The sequence below is a fragment of the Onychostruthus taczanowskii genome, unplaced genomic scaffold, assembly GCF_017590055.1.
Source record: "Onychostruthus taczanowskii isolate IOZ18803 unplaced genomic scaffold, ASM1759005v1 scaffold41, whole genome shotgun sequence".
Lineage (NCBI taxonomy): Eukaryota > Metazoa > Chordata > Aves > Passeriformes > Passeridae > Onychostruthus > Onychostruthus taczanowskii.
The window spans coordinates 5,889,649-5,917,045 of NW_024501571.1; the positions used below are offsets into that span (position 1 = coordinate 5,889,649).

Consider the following 27,397-nt stretch of genomic DNA (forward strand, 5'->3'; position numbering starts at 1 on the left):
CGCCCTTCTCGGGCTGCACAGAACGCACCCACACAACCCCAGGGGTGTCCCCCGTCCTCCCCCAAAGCCGGCGGTGCGGTAGAGCCGGGCACGGCCCGCTGCTCCCATCTCCCACCCTGCAGGAGGCACGGAGCCACCCCTGGGTGCCCAGGTATTCCCTGGATGCCCAGGCGAGCATCCCGGGATGCTGCCCACCCCTCCAGCCCTACCTTTGCGGAACGGCATGGAGCGGGAGGAGGCGCTCGGACGCCTGGGTCCCCCGGACGCGGACTTCTTCTCTTAGATATATGCACACACAAAACAAAACAAAACAAAACAATATATATATTTCTTCTGTATCTCTGTTTCTTTCCTTGCTCCTCCTCCGTCTTTCAGAAGGAAACGGACATATTTGGGCAAAGCCCGGCAGAAACCAGCGTCATTCCGAGGGTGGCACTGCAGAAGGGAGGAAGTTCTTGCAGTTTCAGAGCTTTTAACCCTTCGCTTCCCGGAGACAGCGGAGATGGGAGGGAGGTGCCTTAGAAAGGGGTGGAAGATACTGGGAAAGGGGTTTTAAGTTGATTTGTGGTGTTTTTTTTTTTTTTTTTTTTTTTTTTTTTTTTTTTTTTTTTTTTTTTTTTTTTTTTCTTGGTAGGAGCAGTACAGAACTGGCTGTAATGGATGTGGGTGTGATGATGGAATTTTGGCCTCCTGCATCACTTATGCAAATTTCTGAGCTCATCGGAGCGCCAATCCCATCTTCTCTGTGGTGGCCCTGGGACAAACTGGGAAAACCCAGCTGCTTCAGAAACAAGGGGGTCAGAAACTCAGATCACCCTGTTCAGCACCTCCTGCCCTGGCACAGGCCACTGGAAGATCAGATCCTGCTGTGCTGGGTCCTGAGGATGAGCAAATACCCCTTCACAGAATCACAGAATTTCTAGGTTGGAAGAGACCTTTAAGATCATCGAGTCCACCTATATTCTAACACCTCAACTAGGTCATGGCACCAAGTGCCACATCCAGTCTTTTTTTGAACACATCCAGGGATGGTGACTCCACCACTTCCCTGGGCAGATGATTCCAGTATTTGACCACTCTTTCTGTGAAAAACTTCCTCCTTAAGTCTAGCCTGTATCTCCCTTGGTACAGCTTGAGACTGTGTCCTCTTGTTCTATCTGTTGTTGCCCAGAGAAAGAGACTGACCCCCAGCTCACCACAGCCACCCTTCAGGAAGTTGAAGAGAGTGAAAAGGTCACCTCTGAGTCTCCTTTTCTCCAGGCTAAACAACCCCAGCTCCCTTGGTGGCATCACTGGGCTGGGGTGAGCCATGAGCTTTGGAACAGCATCAGGTCAATGTGTCCTCATCTCTGGATGAGTTGAAGGTGGAACATTTTAACCTGGGAGGGTTGTTTATTTTTGCTGTGGTTCCTTTATGCCCTCCCTGGAGGTAGAAAGAGGCATTGGCTTGGAGGGAGCTCAAGAGAAACTCTTTGAACTGTGCAGGACAGGACCCCATCCCTTCATCTTGGTGCTTGATAGCGATACCATGAGCTCCGTGCTGTGTCTCTGCTCCCTGCAAAACTGTTTCTCCCTCCTGGAGTCAACAAGACTTTCCTCAAACCATCCCTGGGGTGCTCTAAAACCTCCCCATCCATCTCCTGCAGGCTCCAGCCCCATCCAGACCACCTCGATGCTCCAGGTGAGTGTCCTTCATCCTCCCCAGGGAAAAGTCTGCCAGGTTTGGCTTAACCCCCACTGGAGAAACCTGTTCAGGCCAGTGGGTGAGGAGCACTCCAAAAAAACACTCCCCGGGCTGTTATGAGAGCTGTGACACCAACAGGAATGGCAGGGACAGGGACATCAGTGTCCTACATGGCTTTGCTGCCTCTGTCCTGCTCAGGGAGTGCTGGATTCTGCAGGTGGAGATGTTCCTGAGCCCCAGCACCACGTGAGGAGCAAAATTGTTCAAGATTTGATGGCATGGGCTGCTGGGCTTTTTCCAGTGACTGGAACCAGTTACAGCAGCTGGTTTATGCCCTGCCCCTGGAAAACACAGCAGGACAGGCTGGGGGTGTGCTCAAGAACATTGAGCAGGCAACCGTTTCCTTGGGGAAAAATCATCCAAAAATGGAATTTCCCAGGATGTTTAGTAACCTTAAAGGGCCACAGGCTGGGATAAAGGCAGGTGGGCTGGACATCCATGTGCTGTTGCCAGAAGGTAAAGGGGGTCCTCCTTCACTCCATATGTCCCAACACCCAGGTGGAAGGGAAGGACAGCCCAGCCATGCCAGCAGGACCAAGGAGTTCTTCTGGTCCACCTCAACTCCAACCCAGTCCTCTGCTCTGGCAAACAAGTGAAATTCCTTGGAGTGATGAGCTTTCAAATTTCTACAAGACCAGATTTTTACAGTTTTATTTCCCAGGATGAATGTGGATTAGCAGTTCATCTCCAGAAGGATATTTCCAGCACATGATTCTAGAGCTTAGCAAAAGAAACTTAATGCAATATATTCAGGGTTAGACCCAAAATGAGTGGCTTATCCATGAAAATCCATGTTTGGGTACTCATGTCCAAGTTTGTTGTCCATAACATCCTGCTGCCTGCACATCTTGGAATGGGCTTAACTCCTCAGAGGTTTTTTTGGTTTTTTCCAACACTGATCTTGCCTGGACAATGCCACTTCAGCTCCAAAACCTTCCCAGTAGGAGCATCCCAGAGTTCCGTGGTTGTGACCAGGACCTGTATTAGAGGATGATGGTTCAGGTCCCCATTAAGGTGCTTCTGTCACCTGGTCCTTGCCCTGGGATTTGCTCCAGTTATTCTGTGCATTGACCTAAAAAGACCTCAGATGGGACCATCCTTGGTGTCCACACCAATGGAATTGCTTCTCATTTTCCAGAAAATTCCAGAAACCAGCTTCCAAACTCCAGCCAAGGCCATCACAGCAGTCAGAGCATCATTCCCTGTATCAGATATTATTGGGTTTCACCCACAGAAAGCACCTCAGGCAATCTCAGCGGTGCCAGGCAGTTTTAATAAGCAGAGAAGACTTCAAACATAGTCTGGAGATTTCTGGTATATGAAGATCTTCACCCCTTGCTCACAGCTCAACAGCATTTCTGTCTGGCATCTAGAAAGAATTACTTAAAAATAAAAAGTAGTAATAATTTAAAAAAAAATTACTGAGAATCAAGCTGTTCCCAAAACAAGATTTAGATGAAACTAACCAAACTCTGGTCTAGGATGGTGAAATCAGAGCATCTCTCCTCCTGGCAGATCACAAATGCCAGAGAGGGTGGCAGTGGCTCAGCATCACTTGAGGTTTTCAGAACTTGTTGAGCAAACATGGTGGGAAGGGCTTCAGCCTGCACTGATTGTGCCCCGGGGCTGAGGGATGGTCCAGAAAGCTTCCTGAGATCTTCCCAAGCCCTGGTTTCTGTGGGAGAGGCACTTGTGTCCTGTAGGAAGGTGCCTCCAAAGGAAAAAAAAGCTTAATTTAATGACTAATATGTTAGGAGGTTGTTTAGTTAGAGCTGACTCTGCAAAGGATCCTTTTACCTGTCTCACAGGTTTAAACCCCATATTTCATAGAAACTTGGAAAAGTTTGGGTTGGAAAGGATCTTAAAGACAATCTAATTCCAAATCCCCTGCCATGGGGACAACCAGGTCATCAGGGCTTAAGATGCAGAAGGGACAGGGAACAATCAGCTTTTGGAAAGTTTGCAGCCAATCTCCCCATTGTAGCCTGACCTAGAGGGATTACTTTTGTTAACTCTGGTATTAGTGCTGGCATCTTCATATCACAGAGATTAGGTGCTCTATAAAGGTGTGGAGATGAGATTGGATTAGAGAGATGCAGGTCAAAGACTTAGGACAAGGAGGAATGGCTTTAAACTGACAGAGGGCAGGGTTAGATTAGAGATTTGAAAAAAAATTCTTCTCTGGGAGGGTGATGAGGCCCTGTCACAGGGTGCCCAGAGAAGCTGTGGCTGCCCCATCCCTGGAAGTGTCCAAGGTCAGGTTGGATGGGGCTTGGAACAACCTGGGATAGTGGAAGGTGTTGGAATGAGATGATCTTTAGGACCCCTTCTAACCCAAATAATTTTGTGACCAGGTACTCTTGGTCTCCTGTTTTGCACAATTTTCAGCTTTTGGGTTTTGGAGAGAAAGAACTGGACAGAGTCTCCCAGGAGTGATCTGCAGTAATTTCTGCAGCTGTCAGGTAGAAACCATCTCAGCTTCTCTGCTGCTGCCAGCTCCAGCAGGTTTCTAAACTTTCCCTTCTCCTTTGATTTCTGTGGCTTTGAACTACTACCACACACCCACCTGGCACTGAAGAGGAAATGTCACATTTGGAGAAACATCTGCATCCTTCTTCTGATGCATCAAGAGTGACAGATAATCAATTCTATTTCACACAGTCCAAGCTTGGTGAGGAAAATTCTTGCCATGCAGTTAACTCCTGTTTTTAAAACTGGGGGGGAAAAAAGATGTATTGATTTTATGATGCCAACACCATTATTTTTTAGCATAAATGCTGATAGCAGCCTCAAGTTTCCAGGCTTTTATGTTCCCCAGCACTGCAGAAAAAATAAAAACCACCAGGCTTTGCCCATGAATAAATCAGCCTGCTGGATAGAAGTAAAACAAAGCAAAACACTTAAATGATGAGGTAGAAATCCAAGTGAAGAAAGGGAAAGAAACTATTACTAGAATGTGATAGCTGAAGATATTTTTAAAACTTAATTTCCTTATTATCCCTAAATTCCTGACCTCCTCAGCAGAGCTGAGTGCTTGCAGATGAGTGTGATACTTCTGGGACAGTGTCTTTGGGTGCAGTGGTGTTACGGGATGATGGGCAGGGCTGTGACTGGTGCAGGGAGATGGATCTTCCTCTGAAATTTGTGCTTGAAGCAAATCTCTGAACCCCAGTCTGAGTACACTTCATTACCACAGGATTATTTCCCTGGAAAAGTCTTTAAATTTTGCTGTTCAAGTGCAACATCTCTTCTTACAAAGAGGGAAAGGACATTGGGAATAGCTCCAGCTCACATCCTCTCCCAGTGGTAACAGCATCACTTCAGCTGCACAAACCCAGCCCTTTCCCAAAGTGGGAAAACACAAAACCCCACCAGTTTTCACTTTCCATCCTCCCAAGAAGAGCTTGGTGTGTTTTGCCAGGGTATCATTTGAGTTCTGGTTCACAGTTGCTATACAAGTTTTACAAGTTCAAAGCAGAGAAGTCCAAAAGTGCTACCCAGCTCTGTGCCTGCGGCAGAAGGTGGAGAAACCCAAGATGAGTGGAAGACCTTTGTCTTGGCAGGACCATGTGGATTCCTGAGCTGTTGACTTGCTGCAAGCTCTCAAATGGAGGCCAGAGATCAACACCTTAGAGACTGGGAGAGGAAAAACAACTCAAGGGCTGTGAAGTGACAAGATGCTTAAAAGCTGCTTTGAAAAAAACCCCCATGCTCCTCCCATAGGAGGAAGAAGCAGGAGAGAAGAAATAAACAATCCTGGGAAAGATATTGTTTTCCATAGAGTTGAGGCTGTCTTGGGCTTTTAGCATGTGCTGCAACTGCTGGGGCTGCCAAAGCAGGGCAGGGGGTTGTCCTGCATGGGAGAGAGGACTGGTGGGCGCAGGACATTTGGGACATTTGTGTCCTATCCCCTGATTCCCACAGCTACAGAAAGCTTGGGGTTGGTAAGGTTGTTTGGACACCAGATACTTGTTTGGACACAAGACCCAAGGCTGTGTTTTTACATTTCTGTAATAACAACCCTGTGCTCTGGGATTTCCCAATTTCCTGATGCAAAAAAAAAGAGAAAAAGCTATAAAGCCACAACCATGAGCTCAGCAGCAATCAGGGTGTGAGAGGAAACCTCTGCAGGAGCACACACACACTACCCCTTCTTCAACTTACAAAATGTTTCCTTTGGCTTTCATACCTGTTCTTCCATTGCACCTTTTCCTTTTCAATATCCATTTCCCCCTCATTCAAACAGGACTTTTCTTACTGACATGGAAAGATGAGTTTGGACCTGTGTACAAAAAGCCACCAGCAAGATCCAGCTCCACCTGACACAAACAGGCAGCAAGATCTCTAAAGGAGCACAGCTGACAAGAGGATCACTTTTGTATTTTTTGTCAGCTACTGCACAGTTCTGGCTGAAGTACCAAACCCAGGCACACAGACAGAGATTTTGTCATTCATTCTCTCTCTTTAGAAACAGAAGAGAAAGACTTTAGGTTTACCCATGTTTTTGTGCAGCAATTGAAAGTCCTGCAAACTTTACAGCATTTTTTTTTCTCCTTGCCACTAATTGGCTGAGTTGAACCTGGAGTGGCACAAAATATTTTTTGCAGTAAATAGGAGGTAAAATCACACTGGACATTCAAAGCAAGCAGCACTTGTAACCCACTGACCTGCAGGAAGAGAAAGGCAATCTTACCAATTCAAGCACTCATTTAGAAAAAGTTTCAGTGTTAATAAATCCTTCAGTGAGGAGGAAAAAGGAGCAGCTACTCCTTTACTGCTCCTGACATAAGGCATGAGTATCTATGGTTACATCCAGGGCTGCCCTGGGGCTAAGGTCTGTCAGCGCTGGTTGATATTATGAGCAACTCATATAATTACCAGTTTTTGCATCCTTAAAAACTCCTGTCGTCCTCTGTGAAGCAGAAAATGTCACTAAAGCCTTTTGAGGAAAAGGTTAATTTTTGAGCAACCTGGTCTGGTGGAAAGTGTCTCTGGCCATGGCAGGGGTTTGGAACTAGATGGTCTCAGAGATCCCTTGCAATCCAAACCATACTATGATTCTGTGCTCAAAACAAGGCAAAGCAGATGAATTCATCCTCTAAATTACATCACAGGTAAGAAACAGCTGTGTTCACATACTAAACACAAAATCAAGGGCCACATGTCCTGCCAGGAGCTGCCTGATCATCTCCAGCTGGATTTCAGAAGTACCTTCTACAGCCACAACCAGAAGCCAGTGGTGATGTGTGAGGATAACCAAACTGATGGATAAAGGCACTGGGATTGCTCTTTAACTGCTCTGCAGCTTGAATAAAATCACAGCATCACAGGGCAAGAGGGAAGTCTTTTATCCATAGTCCTGTCTGTAGAACACACCAAAAAATTCCCAAGCCCAGGTGCTACTTTCAAACCCATCTGTGAAGAATCAACATCTGCCCAGAGCAGCACAGCAGGAATCCAAATCTCCTGGCTGTGTCCTCTCATTGCTCAGCAACAGCAAATTAACAAAGCACAGACTACTAGACACAATCAATCCCTGTTTGTCTTTAAGGACAACTGCCTCATATCTAAAGGCAGGAATTCCCCTAGGAACTCAATCATTACAGTACTGCACTGCGACAGAAAGTGCTTGTAAGTGACACTGAGTCCTCCATGATCACAAGCAGCTCCTGCTTTTTGGGAAAATGAATAGGGTTAGTCTTGCACCCAGAGAAGAACATGTTACCAGTGCCAGATGCATCCATACATGGACCTCAGCTGTGTGGATGTTCTTGCTCTCTTTCAATTTTTAGAGAATTTAAAATCATTTTTACAACTCTGGGAGTAGCTAATCTAACACTTTTTATGAAGGACAAGAAAATCAGCAACAGTCAGCTTGGATTCACTGAGGGGAAGTCAGGCTTGCCCAGCTCAACCTTCCACAATGAAAGACTGGCCTGGCAGAGGAGAGCTGTGGGTATTGTCTCCCTGGACTTCTGTAAGACTTCCAAACATTGTCATCTGTGAGAGCCTCCTCACAAAGAAGCTCTTGAAGCTGCAGGAGCAGACACCAAAAGCTCTCTGAATGCCTGATCCCATGATCAGTGGCTCAAGGTCTGGCTGGAGGCCAGGAGCTGTTGGTGAACTCCAGGGGTCAATGCTGGGTCCAGCTCTCTTTAATACCTTCATTAAAGCAAATTTGCAGATCACATGGACTGGGAGAAGTGGCAGCTACCTCAGAGGCTCATGCTGCCACCCAGAGGGACCTGGGGAGGCTGGGAAGAGGCTGGCAGGAACATCATGGAGCTCAATGAGAAGTGCCAAGTCCTGTACCTAAGGAGGAGCAATCCCAAGCAGGAACATGGGATTAATTCAGTGTAACACAAGGTGAATCTTAGTCTTGCTCAGGGCCTCTTGCACCAAGTGCTGTGAGGACTGAAAGTTCTCACTCCCCCATTAGGCTTCTGCTTGTGGATCAAGAAGGATCTGAGAGTGTAAGATCCTCTTTGAAACCTTCCATATTTTTCTTTCTATCTTTAAGAAAACTGTATGATGTTAAAACACGTATTTTCTCTTGCACAGAAGGGTAAGATACCCTGACATACTCAAATTTCCCACAGGAGCCTGGTTTCAGATAAGCCTCTCCTAAGGCAACCACTTACACAGACTGCAGCACACGAACTACACCTTCTTCTTAAGTTGCTTCAGAATCCAAAGCTCAAGGCTAAGAGATTCTACAATTTTCTGTTGCCACAATAAAAAGCAGCTCCACCGGGAATGTGGGTTTTGGTTGCAGAGTTGCAAGTACAGGGGAATAGGGTGTAATCCCAACTCTCCAAACCACCTTCTTCATGTCCTTGGGCAAGACATTTCTTGTACCTGCCTCCCTCCCTCCATGGCTACTCAGACAGAAAGTTCTTCGGGGCAACAACTCTCACCTTTCATGTGACAGTGGCAAAGCAAACTTAAGATTTTGACAATAATAATGTTAAAAATGTTCCCTGCAAGCTCCATGTCAAATCAGATTTTAGTGACTTTACTGAGCAGGCAAAGTAATAAACTGACAGATGAAATTCAACATAGGTTAAGTGCAGAACAGTGCAGGTGAGAAAATAAATCATAACCCATGTGCTTAACGATGGGCTCTGAAATAGCTGCTACAGCTCAAAAACACCTTGGGGTTTTAACAATTAGGAAGGTAATCAAGTCACTAAATCCCCATTAAAATAGTAGCCAGTGTTCTGAATTAGGAAGAGAACAAGGCAGTGATGCCACTGTGCAAATCCCTGTTCTTAATTAAGACCTCAGGATTGCTAATGCACCAGGCACCTCATTCAGCCCTGGGCTGACACGTCCTACACGTCCCTCTCAGCTTCCTGGTGGCTTCAGGACACTCAAATCTCTCTAAGCAGGTATCTAATCTGAATTCCCAGAAGCAATGAACAGTTCATACTTAGCCCAAGAGGAGATGCAGTTATTCAATGCATTAGAGAATCACAGCACTTACACAGGTGCTTAAGCCAAGGAATTAAAGCTTAAATTCAAGAAATCATACCTGAAAAACACCCTGTGCTTCACCTGAAGCACTATAACCAATCTTGCACTGCCAGTAAGGTAAATGTTCCTAACAGCCCATCATCCTCTTCACTTTCTATGAAATTAGAACCTTTTAGGGCACCACACAAAAAGATAAACAAATTATTGCTTCAGACCAGTCACCACAAATGTACATGGCACAATGAGGTGGCTGCACAATATCCAGGGCTCAAAGAAAAACCAGCAAATAAAACTTGGTAACTGCAAAGAGCTCCAAATTAAGTGCTGCTGAGCCTTTGGAAAGGACACTCACTGATGAAACAGAGGAGAAAACTGGATGTGTAAGCAGGAAGAGCTGGAGGTGTTAGATAAAAAGTTACTTGAGAAACTACTAGAAATAGAAGTCAGTGGCAAGATTCCAGAGGAGGCCAATGCTCCAGCAGAGAAGTAAATTCAGAACCAAATTTTTCAAGGCGTGCAAGATACAAACAATGAGTGTTGAAAAACAGGGAGAAGGTGCATTTGCAAAAAAATGCTTCCTGCAAAGGAGACAAACAAAGTCTGACCACAGAGCTCAGTGAGTGTCTGAACCTTTGCAGGTTTCCACAGCTGTGCAGGTTTGCTTGCATCACCTGCTTACACACCTGGCTCCACTGTCACGCGTTTGTGCAGCCTCCACCACACAGATGGAATTCAGGGGATGCAAATCTGCTCCAGGTTTGCTTGCTTCAGTGTCCCCATAAAAAACACTGCATTTATAGCATGAATCTCCTGCATAAAATACTAAATGAACAAATCCTCTCCCCTACATTTTCACGGATAAACTTTACTCCTGTCTTCAACCACAATAAGGATTCTCAAAATAAAATGGTTCAAAAGCTGCCAATAAAGCCAGTCTCAGCAAATGGAAAACCTTCAAGTTACCAGACTGGAAGCTCAGAAACTGGTGCTAAAAAGCAGAACAGCTGGTTAAAGGCACACAAAACAGCCTGTGTACCTCAGGAAACTCTTACAGCCTAGTCACTCAAGAGGTATTTGCTGAAATAAGAGCCATAAATATATCACATTGCTTAATGCCAAGTCCTATTTCAAACTAAGTTCAGATCACACTCAGTCTGTTACCAGTGGTTAAATTTTCTACAGCAGCCACTCAAATTATTTGAGTACTACAAGCAAACCTATGCTTATTCATAGCAGGCTAATCTCTCTGTTTTACTACACAGCAGCAAAGGCCTTAAAGTGTTGCTCAAAGACAAAACAAAGAGCAGAGGCAGGAACAGAATCTAGATTCTGTTTTTGCCCCAAGTCCTGTGGTTTTGGTGTCAGGCCTGTTCCTCAACTCTGCTGCAGTGAGGGTGGATCAGAGAATGTGCCAACTCGTGGTGCAGAAGTGCCCAACTCTGAGGGACTGCCCTGCACAACACAAGAGCACAGTAAGGAAGCCAACACACAGCAGGTAAAATACCAGTTTTTTAAAAAAGAATCTGTTTTACAAGCAAGTGTTTGTACAGAGGTTGGTGGAACACAAGCAGACAAAATAAGCAGAACACAAGACCCAAGGGTTTGTCATAGAAATCTGCAGCCAAAAGTCAACAAAAGGGCAAGAACTGGAGATATTCACAGCGCTGAACTACAGGTCTGCCCCCCCTCCCCCCCAGTCCATGTGTGTAACAGGAAGAAGACATCCAGCATCAGCTTTCAAACAGCTAAAATGCCCTCAGGATTCACAGCCACTTCAGTATCTCCACAGTTCTGGGTGCAATGAGGCACAGAGACAAGTGCCACTATTGCAGAGTCCCCTCTTGCCAACTCTGTCAAAAATTGTTCCCAGTCAAAAAGCAAACATAAAACCAGGAGCAGAGAGCTGTGTACTATTTCACATCACGTTAAAACTAAGAGTAGTAGTGTTTAGTAGTTTAGTTTGTCAGCTCTTCAGGTTTTCATGGGAACTTCCCTCCATGGCCTCCTACTTTGAAAACTTCTACAAGCACTCCTTCCCAAAAGAAAGCCTAGCCCTGATGATATTTGACCTCAAATATAGAAATATAAACAGAAAGAGCAAATGACAAGTTTGAAATGATTAAACAAAGTTAGTTGCCTACGTGTGAGTTAGAGATTCTGACAGCTGGCCAGATACAGGAATGAGTTTCCCTTCTCCCTACTAATGACCTGAAATCAGTTATCCCTGGATATTCCCAGCACAGACTGCCCAACAGCACAGAGTCCTGCTAATAGTCCATTAAATTCCCTCCTCTTTCCATTTCCCTGGATTAGACATGGATTTTCTTTTGCTCTGGGAAGACAGACTCAATCCTTGTTATTTCAGTCTCCATTCTGGCACAGAAGCTTTGTCCTGGAGTCAGGAGAACAAACCAGCTGCAACTGTCCAATGACCCAAAGCACTGGTGCAGAGATGAAGACTCAGGAGAGCAAGGCTCTAACTCTAGGAGAGACCATCAGGGAAGAGAAGATCATAGCACACAGTCCTTGTCCAAAAGCTTCACACTTATTGTGGATCCAGCACAGGGACTCCATGATGAAGCACCAGAACAAAGAAAGCAGGAATACAGACAAAGCATCTCCTCAGCAGTGGGTTTTCAACAGAGCAAAGTCATCTGAAAGCTCAAAAAAACCAGGATCCCCAGAGCAGAAAGCGGAAATGTGCAATTCAAAACTACACAGACGTGAATTTTACTTTCAAAGGGCTTTATATTACAAAAAAACATAAGTCACAACGAATGTGTAAAATCCATTCAATGAGGCTTGTTTCCAGTCTGCTAGGAAAGCTACTTTTCTCTTCCTTATTCCCAGCCTACTGCTGAAAACGTGATTGCCAAAACAATGACACCTCGAGCTAGATTTTTAAAATCAAACTTGTTCCGCCAGATCCAGCACTCTGAACTTGTCCAGGTTGTAGAAACAAGCCTTCACCACTCTGCCTCCAAAATATCTTCCATTTAGATCCACAACAGCTGGAATTGAAACAAAGAGCAGATCAGCAAGCAGCAATTCAATAAAATAAACATCTCTTTAACTAAACAGCCTGACCAGTGAGACTGTTTAATCTCTCTACAGAAGCCAGCTCTGAGCTTCACAGGACACAATTTAGGATCCTACCTTTGATGGCAGATTCAACCCGTTCAAACTCTAAAAATATTCTTACAGCTTCATCATCAGGGGCACCAGGGATCTGAAACGAAACAAAAACCCCAAGCCACAAGGAATTAAAACAATAGTGAGAACATTGTTTTCAATTGCTGTCCTTCACAAAGGCAGTGAAGAACAAAATAAAAAGGTTCCAAAACCACAATACTCTAGTGATTTTTGCACATTTGCTATTGTTAGAAGCTTGTATCTTACAGATAATCCAGAATTCCAGCACAGTAAAGGACCCTGAGAGATCTTCTATGTATGCCTCTCTTAGGCAGTAACACTCCAGTTGTGAGGGGAGTTTACTTTCAGAACAGCCAAAAAGAGACAGATTAACTCTTACCTCGAAGATGACACATTTCCCAACCTTGCCATATTTCTCACATTCCTCCTTAGTTTCAACTTCAAGGTCTTCATCCACCTCCCCAGCACCAACCATATTCTGAAAGTCAAAGAACAAAGCCAACTCACTGGATGGAGTCTGTGCAGGTGATTGTTGTGGACAAATCACAGATGCTCTGTGAACTGTGACCACAAATACTTTTAAAGCTCAAGAGCTACAGGAGGAGACAGTTCCCTGTCCCCAAGACAAGGGAACTGCACAATTTAAAGCAGTGTTGATTTAAAGTCACAGCTTGTACCTCAGGAAGTCACATAATTTCTCCAGAACACAATACCACGTGGGTGCAGGCCAGAACCATTTGAACTGTGCAGAGTTTTGTATCAGGAACAGAGGTTTAAACATTTCAACACCAAGACACATTCCCTTACAACTCACCCTCAGTAAGACCACTTTAGTTGGGCATTTCAGGATCTCAGTTAAGGGGTTGGAATCCGCCTTCTTGCCCGTTTCTGTTTAAAGACAGAACAGTGAATCATGGTACAATTTAAAATTAAAGCTCAATTAGGGACTTTTATCAGACTCTTATTGATCAAACAATGGAATAAAAGCCACAAAATGTACTTTCATATTGGTGAGGAACAGTTATTCAGAACTTGTAGCTACCTGGAATGGCAGTAAGCAGAAAAATCAGTTCCAGTGGTGTGAATTAAGCAGTAACACTGACAATGTACCACTTCTTTGAGGAAAATAATTCCTAAGTTCAGAATTGTGTCATAAGAACTACAAGACTAGAAGTATTCTGACTTCCATCACTTGTGCTCAGAAGCCTGATGTTATCTCAAGATCAGACAAGAGCAGGGAAATGAGAGCAATATCAACAGGGAAAAAGCCATCTGAGCAGAGCAAGATCAGCCCTGGAAGTGAAGATGCTTCCCCAACACTAAAGGAGGACAACTGATGGAGCAAGGGGAGGATGAGCTAAAAAAATTGCATACAGGATCACTTTACAAAAAGATTAAAAAACCGTAAATTTTCACAAGAACAAATATGAGTCATTTTTCCAACTCCAATGTGTTCAACAAGGACAGATGGTAAACAGAAACCCAGCAGCTTCATTTCTCACACACTTGGTGCAGGACACAATTACCTTTCTCTGTAGATTCACCAACAATGATCTTGCCACCCCTCTTGCTTGTTTTCTCTACTGACAGTGCTGTGCTGAGCCCCTGTTCATGCTTGCCCAGCCCCTGGCCCTCTCTGAAACCATACTTCTGCATGATTTTGTGAGCTACTGTCCCCCTGCAATGAGAAAAAAAAATCATAAAGGTTTCTTCCACAAAACATTAACACTGCATTTCTCCTGAGTGCTCCAATATCCTACCTCCTAAAACTTCCTTACACAGGGGCAGAAAGCATAGGAGCTTCTACAAGTTACATGATTTTTTTCTACAAAAAAGGCTAAAAAGTCTGGCTATATAATGCTGAAAGATTAAAGCACTAAGCCACAGAAGAAACAGCCAATTGTGTGGTCAAAGTAAGGCAGGTCAGGTCAGATTTTTAGCCCTTCCTTCAATGAAGTCAGGGTTCCATGGTACTACTAATTAGAGGTGGTAGCAATGCACAAGCTGGTCCAACAGTAGCAAGTTTGGTTATCTTTTTCTGGACAATTAAAAAAACCCCACCAAACTCAAAAATTAAGTCTCTAAGCTGTTTTTAGGTACAGATTCACCTTCATTTGTTGCCATGGTAATTAACACAACATCTCATACAAGACAAGAAAGTAAATGGGCAGATTTGCAGTGACAGTTGCTACATTCATGCAAAATACATTCTGAATTTTTCAACAAAGCAGAGCTGAAATGATTTGAAATATCAATTTGCTGGTATGTAGCAAATTTAAGACAAAGCTGAAAAGTAACCTAGAAGAACTAACACACCACCTGTATTTTCAAGTACACTCCACTGTCTGGCTTGTGCAGGACATAAACACTTTATGCTGGAGTGTGGCTTAAAAGCACAGCCTTGAATGCAGCCACCTCAGATGTGTTTTTCCCAATCCTGTCAATCCACATTTTTTCCTGTATCCTGCCAGTGTGGACTCTCTGAACTCAGACTAACCACATACATGCAATAGGTTGTGCTCTTCTCTCCTGACAAACTATTTCAAGCTTTTGGTTTCCACCACCATCCAATGCCTTTTCCCACAAAATGTGCAGGAGTCACTCATTTATTTACCCCATGTTGGCGAGGAAGGAGTTGCTGGGTCCTGTGGGGGAACGAGGTCTCTCTGGCTCATCGTACACCGGGGGAGGAATTGCTGCTTTGGAAGAAGGTGCCCGAGGTCTTGACTCCTCCTCATATGGGAATGATGCTACAGCTGGAGAAAACAGACACATTTGGGGTTTTTCCAATAAAATCCTAACAAACTATGAAAAGGTCTTCCACATAAATCCAAATCAGAAGACTGTTTCCTTTGCACACTCTTGTTTTGACATCCCCTCACCTCCCTCTCTCTCTCGGAAACAACGTCTGAGTTATTCTGGGTTTCCCTCACTGGATGTAAATTTACACAGCATTTATTAACCTCTTATTAAATTGAGAAAAAGAACATTAAGAGACCACCTGCACTGCAAAGAGTTTATCTGGAGGACAAACTCCCATTCATCAGGAACAGAATTATGACCAAAACTGATCAATGGACACAACTCAAGGCCCAAGGACTGTAATAAAAATACACTGCACATTTGCAGAGAAGAGAAATCAGTCAATTAAAAAGAATAAATGCAATTAAAAAGTTGCATTTATTCTTTTTAAATTAAAAATTTAAAAAGAATAAATGCAACTCTTCTCACTGGGAATTTCTGAACTGCAGCTATTCCTGGGGATGGAGATGAATCTGAATATCTCAATCATAGTTGAAATTAGATTATTAAATCACCTTCCACTGACAAGTCAAATAGCAAAATGGAAAAAAAAAAAAAAAGCCTACAAGAACACTAGAAAAAATCACTTTTGAATGGACTTGTGGACTTTTATCAGACTGACCTAATTTTAGAATATTTTCTTGTACACTAGCTCTTGTATCTTAACAAATAAAAGGTCAGACATGAAGTTTGAGGATATAATATGAAGAAAAATAATTCCTATTAAGCAGAAAATGGACTGGACTGTGGAACTTTTGCTACACCAACAGTTTCTTGTTTTCTTCCAGCCTGGACTTGAGCATCAAGTAAGAAGCAATACAAAGGTTTCCTTGTCACATTTTAGAAAGCTCTCCCCTTAAGGATATTTCTGTTATTTCCAGCCTGTATTTACTTTTCCTTGACACTGATCAATTGCTGTTAATTATTTACTCAAAACAGTGTCTTTCTGTTTTGAATGTTTATACATATCAAATGCTTTCACTGTATCATTTACTTAAGCTTTGAGATATATTTTTACATTTTAATCTTCTTATAAATACAATGAGGACTCCCAAACAAAAGTTTGTGTGCATAAGGTTTTTTCTTCTTACTATTTTTTAAAGTAGAAACATACTGGTAATTATTTTAAATTTTACAATTTACAACAGACAGTTAGAAAAAAAAAAGGGAATGATTTTGTTCCTATAGCAGGATGATGCCATCTCGTGGACAACTGAGATCCTCACACCACCACTGCACACAAATCTCTTCAGCTAAACTGCATCCTGGAAAAATACATAAAATTCTGTCTCTAGTGCATAACTCCTTTAGAAAAAATATTCACTAAGTACCTCCTCAAGGAAAGAGCAATGGAAAAATTTCCTCTCCAGATTGTGGAGGTTTTTAGTCTACCCAGAGAAACCTGCCTGTGACATTTCTTCTTTCACATCAGAAGTGAGTAGCTGCACATGGTTGTAAGAGCCCAGTTTGCCAAGCCAGTTGTCCAGCAATACAGAAAGATTTCTTCAGAACAGAGATGCAAAGCAGGGCAGCATCACAGGTCCCCCCCAGCCTCCCCCCATGAACAAAGAACTTGTTCATGTCCTGCTGCTACAAAGAATCCAATGGGAAAAGCAGGAAGACTTAACTAAATAGAAAGTTGAGTAGGCAATGAACACTGCTGGGTTTAGAGAAGAGTATTTTGGAGTACTCACGCTCTTTGTCCTTCTCCACGAGAGAAGTGGGTGGTGCAATGGCAGCTCCTCCCATACCTATGAGCAAAATGGAACACAACACATTTGGAGGATATCACAACAGACTTGAATTGTTTACTGTAACTCTGCTGCTGAAAGAGAATAAAGACTAGTTTTGTTTATGCAAAGACATATTTCTGACCCACATCACCTGACAAGCTTGAAGGGCACTGATGTAACAAATGCAGGAATGAATTGCTACAATAGTGAATTCTCACAGCCTGATTTTATGTCATGCCTCATTCCTCCCCTGGAACCTACACCCTAGAGAAACTTACAACAGGTATCTACAAACTAAGGTTAAACAGAGATATTTCCACAAGTAATTTGGCTGCCACCTGCCTCCATGGAAAAATTACAACATAATATAATGTAGAATGCCAGTATTCTACATTACATTATGTTGTAATAAAATGCCAGATTTATTCTAAAGGTTCAGAATTAACAGTGTACAGAGAAAAACGGAATGCATGAAACAGGATGTGAATTCCCCTCCCTCTTTTTCTCCTCTTTCCACATCAGAACCATAAGCAGCTGCCTTACTTCTTTTCCGTCTTTCCCTTTCATAATCTTCATCTTCATCAGAATCTGGATCTGGTCGTCTTGAAAACCCACTGGCTTCATGTCTGTCTTTACGCCTTCTAGGAGACACAGCAAGTTAGGATGAGAAACCATGGAAGTTAACTCTTGGTTTTAATTTGTGATCCCACCTCTGCAGGGTGAATTATGCTGCTCCACCCAACTGGCATTTAACATGTTTCTTATGAAAGTGCAAATTAACACCTTCACCATTTGTTTCTTTGCTTTTATCATCATGGGGTATTTTTGGTTAAACAGAAGATGGATCTAAGCCAAGATAATTTTGCACTTGTAAGTCAGCCAAGAAGAATGCATGGAAAGGAGGAAGCACCTGAATAAATCCTGTCCAAACAGAACAGAGTGACTGAATGACTACTGTGGAACAGATGTTGGATGGAACACAGAGCAAGGTAACAGACATTGATTAAATCAATCACCCTGCTTTGGACAGAATCCCTTTTACATTTCCCATCACAGGTTATACAGAGTAGTATCACTTAGTGAATAAAAAAATATCCTCATGCTTAAACATCAGATTATTGAGGCGCTTGCTTGGCAATTAAAGTAAGATTCAGGAATAATTTCTAATTTGAAGTAAAGAATGCTTCAAGATTTGTTTGCACTTCAGCTGTTATCTGATGTGATAAGGAAATTACTCATTTTAATACAAGAAAAGGAAAAGCACTTTTCCTCGAAAGTGAAGTGCACCACCTGGTGCACAAATCAAATCTCATTCCTAGCACAGCCACCAAAACTGTGCTAAAGGATGACAAAAACAGCTCTACTGTGGAACCACACAGAATTTCTCAATCTCTACCCTATGCAATCAAAACAAATGTCCAGCCTGAACTTCCAAAGCACACATCTGATGAAGGTTTGGCTGAGATTGTTTCCTCAGTTTAAAATCAGAATTTATTAGGCATTTTTCACCTCTTTTCTCTACTGTTAATATGTGTAAAGACTCTTGGCCCACACACAAGTATAAACACAACCGAAGAGCAGCCAGTGCTAGAGCTGTGGGAATGACATCCCAGATTCCTGAGGTCTTGCATGCCAGTATTTCAGAGCCTCAGGCATTCCTTCTCCATCAAAACAACAAAGATATAACCAAGAGAAAAGAGGGAAGACCCAGTGACTAGAGATATAAATTTCCACAATCTAAACACGGCAGCAAAACTGTAATTCCAGACTTCAGATGATTCGTACTGTGATGAGCATGGTTTATTCACTTCACTTGAAATGAGCAAATGTAATCTTCTGCTTGGCTGGCAGACATTTTATCACTTAGAACAATCAGATACTGAATCTGCATTCAACTTCCTTAACAGGATTACAGAGATTTCTTATTTCAGGGAAAGGGCATTCAAATAAAGCAGTATTTTCTTTTGTCCAGAGACAATAGATTAATAAACACATAATTAACTTACTTGATAATTAAATTACTGATTGCAGAGTATTAAAAAAGGAAATGCAATTATGCCTCTCAAAGGCTGTACTAGCTACATTTAAAACTGAATTAATCCATGGGTAAGTTTATAGTTTTTAGAAGCAGAAAGGATGGTTCATTACTGAGTGCTGAAAAACTTTTTCTGTAGTCAGGTGACAATGACATCAAATGCTCTGAAACACCTGCAAGGTCAAAGTCTAATAACGATGCATGAAGCACCCAAATATTGCCACTATTATTGAAACAAAATAAATTTAGAATATCTTTGACAAGGTCTTTCACCCAAAGAGGCTGCAAAGTTGATAATTCTTATTGTTTTTGCACTGTTTGGTGATTTTTACCAAGAGCACTAAAACATATTAATTAAAACACTGCTCTTGTTTCTACAAGCATGCAGTATTCACAAACCCTCTAAGAACTTCCAAGAATAGAGAGAGATAAAATTAAACAATTGACATGCCTATTTAGATAAAAATAGGCCAAGCCTTTAAACAAAAGCCTTACTTTTCTCTCTCTTCAATCTCCTTCTGCCTCTCCAGCTCCCGCTGCCGCTGCCGTTCCTCCCTCTGACGTTTCACCACTTTTTCGTAGTCATTTGGGAACATGGGATCATACTCATCTGCCAGGGGAATCAACACATCTCCTGCAGAAAAACCACTAGGGACAGGATCCTGGAAAAAAGAGAAATTCTTTTTTAGCTGAGATCTGAAAACAACACCCAGCTGGAAACAAAAATTTAACACTTCTGATTCCTGACTTCTGTAATGTCAGGCAATATCCTAATCCCACTGGTGCCAGAAGAAATCTTGGCTTTTACTTAAACCTAACATTTCATCCAGTCTCACATCAAATTTTTCCCATGAAGAAAGAACCAGCCCCTCCCCTTGCAAAATGCAAAGCAGCAGCAAATCAACACGGACAGGAATTTTTCACACCCCACTAATGCATTATTAGAAACTTTATGACATCTTCTTGCTGCAACCATCTGCCAAGGTCCTCCCACACAATCTCATCAGGCTTTTTATTAGCTGTTATTAATATAATACCAACAGAGGCACACAGGCTGTTCTCCTCCAATCTGGAAGAACCATTTCAGAACTTTTCCTTTGAAAAAGCTGCAGGGAGAGAGTTTCTCTTGATTCCTTACCACGAGAAATCCATTTAAAAGGTTAGGTGGCTTTAGTTATTTTACTTTTCAGTTGTTTATTACACAGATCCAGTTCTGTGCAAACACAATTATAGTCATTATTTAGGTGCCCAAATTGCTGTTTAGCCAAGTTATTTGAAGCTGTCCAAGATTCTAAGAACACTGTTTTATAACTGCACATTAACTGTGGTAATTCCATGCTGTACCACACGTAAGTCTGAATGAAGTTGAAATGTTAATTAAAGAACTCTCAGCAGAGGAAGATATTCTCAGAAAATAAACACTTTTTTGACTGCTAGGAAACATTCAACTTCCAAAACATCTGGAGCTTTTAGCTGCCCTGGTCTCACCTTTAGCCCAGCTGCTACATGAGGGGGTGTGTCCACGATCTGTCTCTCATCAGAGGAGCTGCCTCGTTTCAGGTCAATCACTGGAGCAAGGACTGTGGTTTGTTTTGTTCTCTGACTCTGCAAAAATCACCAAAACACACAATGTCTAAAAAAAGGTAAAGCAGTTTTCTGAAAATCAGCTTACTTGATATACTTTGCTGTGGTAGGTGAATGGTCCTAGGTTTTGACTGCGAGCAGAAACACACATTAAAAATTCATCCAATCACTTCAGGTGAGTTTGAACTGAGTTAGTTTCTAAGAAACTCAGGTTTATTCCAAAGATCTACTGTTCTTCCCATTTATCATCAGATAAAATATTTTCAACTCTTCTGAACTCTTGAGTTTTCTAATCCTATCCTATTCTTCTGCTGGACTATGGATACACTGCACATCAGTTACATGGACAAAGAATATAACTAATACAGCAGTCAGGAAATTTCATCCACGCAGTTTGTTCCAATTATCAACTAAATCCTGCTCCCAATTTCAGCAGCATAAAACCAGGAGTAATTCCAGTGGAAAAATGCTGTGGCTATTTAGGTATCTGGCATCAGTGCTACTGCTTCTTTTAATTAATTAGTTTCACAACAAAACCTACACTGCCCCAAAGAGCACCTGTGTCCTACCTGAACCAAAATATCAACACTGCTCAAAGAAAAAGGATGAAATATCAAGAACCAGCAATAAAAAGAGAAAATGGCTCTGTCACAGTCTAATAAGAGTCAGCTTGCACTCCTCCTTTTCATCTACTCTGGAAATACTTGCTGTAAAAATGTCTAATACATCATGATTTGCAGGTTAGCACCAACAGCCTTTAAATAACAACCATAAAATGATGCAAACACGTAACTAATCAATCACAGAGTGACCCTTTTACATTAAAAAGTAATTTTATAAAGCTGAATCTCATTATCTTTAAAGCTAAACTTGATCAGCTTTTGGCTCTGCTGGCTAAAAGCTCAGATGTTTGCAGCACATACATCAGTGCTCCCTTCAGTTTTTATTTTGCAACACTCCCTCTAAGAAAAATGAATTTTCCCTTTTTCCCCTTCAGCTTTGCCAGGCTCTTTGCTTCAAACCCACAGATAAATGCCAGCAAAATTACCTCAAATGAGTATTCTGAGGTCACAAACACAATGCACTGAACACAAAAGTCTGAAAAACAGAAAGGGAACGTACCTTAGCTTGTGTGAGAGCTGCTTTCTTCACCTGCAACTGAGACTGCAGCAGTTTGAAATTCTTGGACCAGCCTTCTGTTTTGGAATCGCTGGTCTCAACCCCCAAGTCATCGTAAAGTGACATTTTCTCTTCAATTTAAAACTGAAAGACAAAAGGAAAAAAAAAAAAACCTCCAGATGACACCACAAACCTACTTCCAGGTTATTTGCTAATAGTTTGCATATATGGGTACACAACCTTTTCTTTCACTTTTCCTAAAGCCAGAGAAAATGGACCTTTTTCTGGCTAGTGGTAAATACACATAACTAGAGCAAAGCTGTATAAAAGTAACAGTTTGAAAGGTGATGAGCACTGTTCAAGAATTAATTTAATCCTGCAGTGAAATATGAACTATTAGGGCTCAATAGGAAGAAGTTTACTGCAAAAAGAAAAATGAAGTTTTGAACATTATTACATACCTGGCCTCAGGATGAACACAGAGGGGGTTATAAAGGCACAGATGCACAGGATGGGGACAGGGTGCTGTAGGAATTCCCACCTGCCACAGAGCAGTGGGATTTTGGCATCAGAACTGATGCTATCCAGGGGGAGACAACATGCACTGGGGAATCACAGAATGGATCAAGTTGGAAAAGACCTCTGAGATCATCGAGTCCAACCCTCGATGCAGACCATCTTGTCACCCAGATCAGAGCACTGAGTGCCACATCCAGTCTTTCCTTGGACACCTCCAAGGAGGGGGACTTCACCACCTCCCTGGGCAGTGTGTTCCAAACCTTAACCACCCTTCCTGACAAGAAATTCTTCCTCATGTCCAGCCTGAACCTCCCCTGGCGCAGCTTGATGCCATTTCCTATCGTCCTGTCGCTTGTTACCCGTGAGCAGAGCCCGATCCCCCCCGGCTGTCCCCTCCTGTCAGGGACTTGTGGAGAGCGAGAAATTCCCCCCTGAGCCTCCTTTTCTGAGCCCCCCCGCCACTCCTCCTCAGACCGCTGCTCCAGACCCTTCCCTGGACAACGTAAGGACGATCACCGCGGGCAATAGACGAGGCAGCGAGGCACAGCGGCTGTCCCCACGACAAAAGGAAGGGCGGGCTGCGATCTCCGTCGCTCTGCGAACAGAGGCGGCGAGCAGGCCTTGACGCCCCCGCCCCCCCCACCTTCCACACAGGCCCGGACCCCTCCGAGGACCCGCTGAGCGTGGCACACCCGCCCTGCCCCGCCCTGTGTCCCCACACCCCGCAGGACCCGCAGCCGTCTCCCCACACGGCCGGGCCGAGCCCAGAGCCACCGCTCACCCGCCCCGGCGCCGCCGCCGCCATGAGCCGGCGCTGAGCACGCCGGGAAGGGCCGCGCCTGCGCACTGCGCCCCGAGCCGCCGCCGCGCCAGCGCCTCCCGGCGGCGGGAGGAGGGGGCGGCAACGCCGCCATTGCCGCCCCTCACGGCCGCCTCAATACGGACTGGGAGGGCGGCACGGCAAATCCCGGGGAATGGGAGAGCGGCACGGCAAATCCCGGGGAGTGGGAGAGCGGCACGGCAAATCCCGGAGTGCAGGAGGCGGGTGGAATGCTATCCCCGTCCCAGCTGCCCTCCCAGCGGCGGAGGAGCTGCCCAGCCGCAGAATAAGCCCGGGTTCCTTCGGGTTCTCCGGGTGCACGGCGGGTGTGATCTGAGCTCAGAGCTTTTATTTAATCATAGAATCCCTGAACCACCGAGAGCGTCCGAAGGAGGCCACGGGGGTGGGGAAGGGTTTGGAGGGGAAGCCCTGAGGGCGCTTGGATTGTTTAGGACCGCTGGACAGCCTCTCTGGAGTCTGGAGCGTCCTCCCGAGAGCGGCAGGGCCGGCGCTGGTCTCTGTGGCGACTGTGACAGCCCCCGAGGGCAGGGCTGGATTTATGCCCAGCGCTGTTTGCTCTGGATGTTCTACTATAATTTTCCATACCGTGTTTCTAACTCCTGAAGCAATCTGTGTGTAATTCATCAGTGAGTGACCTGTCTCCATTTCCATTCAGTATTTCCAGTTACTTGCCTAGGGCATCTGAGATTTTTGGGGGGGGAAATGAGACAATGATATGAGACTTCTGAGTCTGGCAACACAGTCGCACTGAGAAAGTTACGAAAACAGAAGACTTATTCCTCATCAAGTGCATTTCAAACAATTCTGTCTGTTATTCCAGCGTGTTTGCTGCCATTTTACTGTGCCATCGCTGCCACTGAGGTCATTGGGTAATTGTTTCTGCAAAATATTTGGTTATTAGAAGGTCTTGCTGCATTATGTAATTTGGGCCTGAAGTGGACTTGTTTGGTCTGCAAAAACCATTTTTATTTTCTAAAATCCTTGAAATTCTACATCTGTCTGAGCCTGGAGTTTACCCAACCGTACCAATTTCCCAGCCCAATATCTTGCACTAATTATTTAATATATATTTTTTTTTTACAGTGGCAAAAATGGATTTTCTCTGGTGTATCTCCAGCTCATACCAAGGACGTGAAATAGATGAGCTGAGTTTTCTAAGAATTATGGCCACTTGCACCACATGATGATGCAAATGAACAGGCAAGACTGTCTGCAAAGCCAAACACCAGCCTTGAAGCAGGTAGATCTGGCACCTCAACCACAAAATTTTACAAGCACTATCTCTGTATTAATCTGAAGGTCTTTATCTCCAGCATTGCTTCTGACTGTGTTACTGTGCAGTTTATTTCCCTGTGGTTAGCTGAAAAAATAAATAAAATAAAGCTACTACTTCCTCTCCTACTTATGCTGCTTTCTATTAACCCAATCTTTCTAAAAACATTTACAGATGTCTATTTTCATAATGACAGTGAAAACTCCTTAAATATAAGAAGAAATTATCTTTATTTTTAGAGGATCTGCCAAGCATCTACCTAAGGTTTTTGCTTTAGCAATGCCTGTGTTTTTTAAAGGAAGGATTGATACAATTCACACAAATGTAACCTCATGGAAGAAAAAAAAAAATCAGCAAGACACTCCTTTTACAGCATAAGCATCCCACTGAGAAAAGAACTATGTGTCCTGTGTTAAAGGAAGGAATCAAATAGTTAATTGCATCAAAAGGTACAAGAGAAATCCCTGTGTGTTTAATGCCACAGAGCAATATCACAGCATGACAGCCGCTGGGAGAAACTCAGAGGAGATCAGAGGCTGCAAAGGCGGAAAACACGAGAGCCACGGGAGATTTCAGGTCCTCCTCAGAGCAACTCATAACAGGGAGGGTAAAGGTTGAATTATCAGACCTGTAAATAACTACCTATTAAAGCCATGAATCAGATAACTCACAAGGAGAGAAGCAGCTCTTGGTTAAGCCTGGAAAGTGCAGTAGGCATGGATCAAAACTGATCCATCGCTGTAATAATAGCCACAGAGTATTTGTACACACCCACTCAGGAGCAAAGGAGCCAAGAAAATCCTTCTCATTAAATTCAGGGAGGCTGCAGGAGATAAAGAAACCTCACCCTGCTGCCAAGGTCCTAGACAGACTGGAAATGGAGGAGAAATATGTGAGCTCATCCCCAGCACTGCACATCTTGAAGGTGGCTTAATTGTGGCTGAAATATTTTCATCTGCCAAGGTGAGGGAGCACTGGCCAGCTCTGTGCCTCCTACAGACCCTCACAGATGTTGAAGTCTGATCTTCCAGGTATTTTTATTTTTTTTCCATTCATGTTTCAAACCTTTCCATGGTGGTGCTTTTCCTCTTGAATCCCACCCATGATTTCTGTGTCATGAGTTCTACATCTGTACCTGCCTTTCTAATTTCACTTGGCTCTGTCTTTATGTTTTCTTGCAGCTCTTTTCTCTCAGCTTCACAATTTTCTTATCATTTTGAGATAAGTTTGATGCAGCTGAGTCTCTTGAACTCCGAGGAGAGGAGAGGAGAGGAGAGGAGAGGAGAGGAGAGGAGGATTATGGAGATGGGATTAATTACTGGGAGGTCCAAAAAGCTGTGGATAAACTGATTTTCCCACTGTGAGAAGAGCCACAAGCTTTGGTTGGAACCCCTCATTGTACCAACAGGCCACCTGGAAAAGGTGAACAGCCAAGGTGGTGAAATCTGCTGCAAATCCCAAGTTTTTCAGAGTAATCAGCCAAAAGCTGGAAGGAAGAAGTTGCAGAAGGATGGTGTGGCACTGGCTGGGTGATGAGATGGCAGATGGGACCCAGTGTTAATGAATGCAAAGCAATGCACACAAGACAAAATAGCACTAACAAAACACACACAGCAGCAGCTCTAAATCAGCTGCTTCCATTAAGGAAAGAGATGCTGCATTCATTGTGGATAATTTTCCTGAAATGCCTACTTAGTGAAGGAAGGAAGCAGGAAAGCAAACAGGCTGCTGGGAAGCATTAAAATCTTAAAAAAGGAGAAAGTATCCTCATAAATCCAATGTGCACATTCACGTTTGAGTGGCCACCTGCACTCCTGGGTATCTCATCCTCTCCAAGAAGCAGCAGTGCAACAAAAAACCTAAAGAAATCAGATGTGTTGGGTGAAAAGAGGCAGCTGAAGGGGACGCTGGAAGCATCAAGCACCCAAAATGGTCCAGAAAAGATAAATAGGGAGTTCTCATTTTTCTCCCTGATGGTGATCTTTAAGAATGGGTAAAATAAAGCAGTGCTGGGAAAAAAAAAAAAAAAAAACCAAAAAACAAACCAGCCATTAAATGTCTCATTTATGTATGATTTCCCTAAAGCATTGATAACAGTTTTTGGTGAATGATTTGTTTTATGTTACAGATCTCCTCTGAGGGTGAGGGCTGTTAATATGCCAAAATGGCATTAGAGGGCAGTACAAGGCAACCTAACTGGAGTTTTTTGGGGTGGCTGTGAGAAACCATCCTTTAGAACACCTGATGATCAGGACAACAGAGTGGTTCCCACTCACACAAGTGGGAAATGGTTGGGGTCAGCACGAGGCACAAAAGCAAAACACGAGGGCTGATCAGAGCAGTGTCAACCTGCTCAAAAAGTTTTAAAATCCCATTAAATGGTGGTTTCCAGCCAGTGGTGGAGATCCCAAGTAGAGAACTAACCCTGCTACGCACCACACTTTTTGTGGTGACCCTGCCAGAGCCTCCAAACCTTTCTGGATTTGATTTTACTTTTTTTTTTCCCCCTCCAGAAAATGCTTGCTGTTATCCTGCCAGTGATCTTCAGCTTTGCCTACAGGGCAAAATGAAATATAGTGACAAAAGTCCCAGAGGAAAACTTGTCCTGGCTTGGGAAGATCGACTTAGGTTTGCTGCCTTAAAAAAACCCCAAAACCCAAACTTCAGGCAGTAGCAACCTGAAGGAATTGAAAATGGTTAGAAAGGCATTTGAAATATTCTTTCTTCTCCTAAGGGAACAGCTGAAGATGTGATTGTGAAAGCAGTGAAGGAAACAGTGCCTTTTGCCATATACAGAATAACCCAAATCCCCAGAAAATTGTGGGGGTTTTTCCCCTATTTTTTACTTGCTTCACAGTTTCACCTAGTTTCATATTTTGGCTGAGTTCTATAACTAAAATGAGTAAGAAATGTCTCAGAACAGAAATATTTCACAGATGAAGTTTCCAACACACATACTTCAATATTTTTGATGACAGCTGAAAAAAACTCCATTGCTTTTGACTCTGCACAGGGAGTGTTTTTGTTCGGCCAGCCATGGGAAAAAAAAAAAACCAAACCATGCTGTAAATGAGGAAATGACCATTTTGTCCTACCACCACGGTCTCAAGCTTGTTTG

General features: G+C 43.4%; 1 protein-coding gene across 5 annotated transcripts; it reads right to left on the minus strand.

The window, feature by feature from the left end:
- Positions 1-11,414: 11,414 nt before the first annotated feature.
- Positions 11,415-22,995, minus strand: RBM17 (RNA binding motif protein 17). 5 transcript variants are annotated; one of them, XM_041413419.1, is made up of 13 exons: positions 22,947-22,962; positions 22,108-22,187; positions 21,650-21,790; positions 20,432-20,548; positions 19,439-19,605; positions 17,452-17,549; positions 16,870-16,926; positions 14,988-15,129; positions 13,900-14,051; positions 13,188-13,261; positions 12,753-12,851; positions 12,377-12,449; positions 11,415-12,231 (listed from the first exon to the last, which is right to left on the minus strand). In XM_041413419.1, exons 3-13 carry the CDS (start codon positions 21,770-21,772, stop codon positions 12,128-12,130), a joined length of 1,206 nt encoding a protein of 401 aa, XP_041269353.1. In that variant the 5' UTR covers positions 21,773-21,790; positions 22,108-22,187; positions 22,947-22,962; the 3' UTR covers positions 11,415-12,127. The 5 variants fall into 5 exon arrangements, with proteins under 5 accessions (XP_041269353.1, XP_041269352.1, XP_041269355.1 ...); XM_041413418.1 differs by lacking the exon at positions 22,108-22,187 and having other exon boundaries at positions 22,947-22,995; XM_041413421.1 differs by lacking the exon at positions 22,108-22,187 and having other exon boundaries at positions 17,452-17,546; positions 22,947-22,986.
- Between the last annotated feature and the right edge of the window lie 4,402 nt (positions 22,996-27,397).

Excerpts from the sequence above, each read along its gene's own strand:
- RBM17 (XM_041413418.1), bottom strand. The coding sequence starts at position 21,772 with ATGTCACTTTACGATGACTTGGGGGTTGAGACCAGCGATTCCAAAACA. Across the intron at positions 15,130-16,869 it reads CGTGGAGAAGGACAAAGAGC|CTGTAGCATCATTCCCATAT; the intron begins GTGAGTACTCCA and ends TGTTTTCTCCAG. Across the intron at positions 12,450-12,752 it reads GGAAATGTGTCATCTTCGAG|ATCCCTGGTGCCCCTGATGA; the intron begins GTAAGAGTTAAT and ends GTTTCGTTTCAG.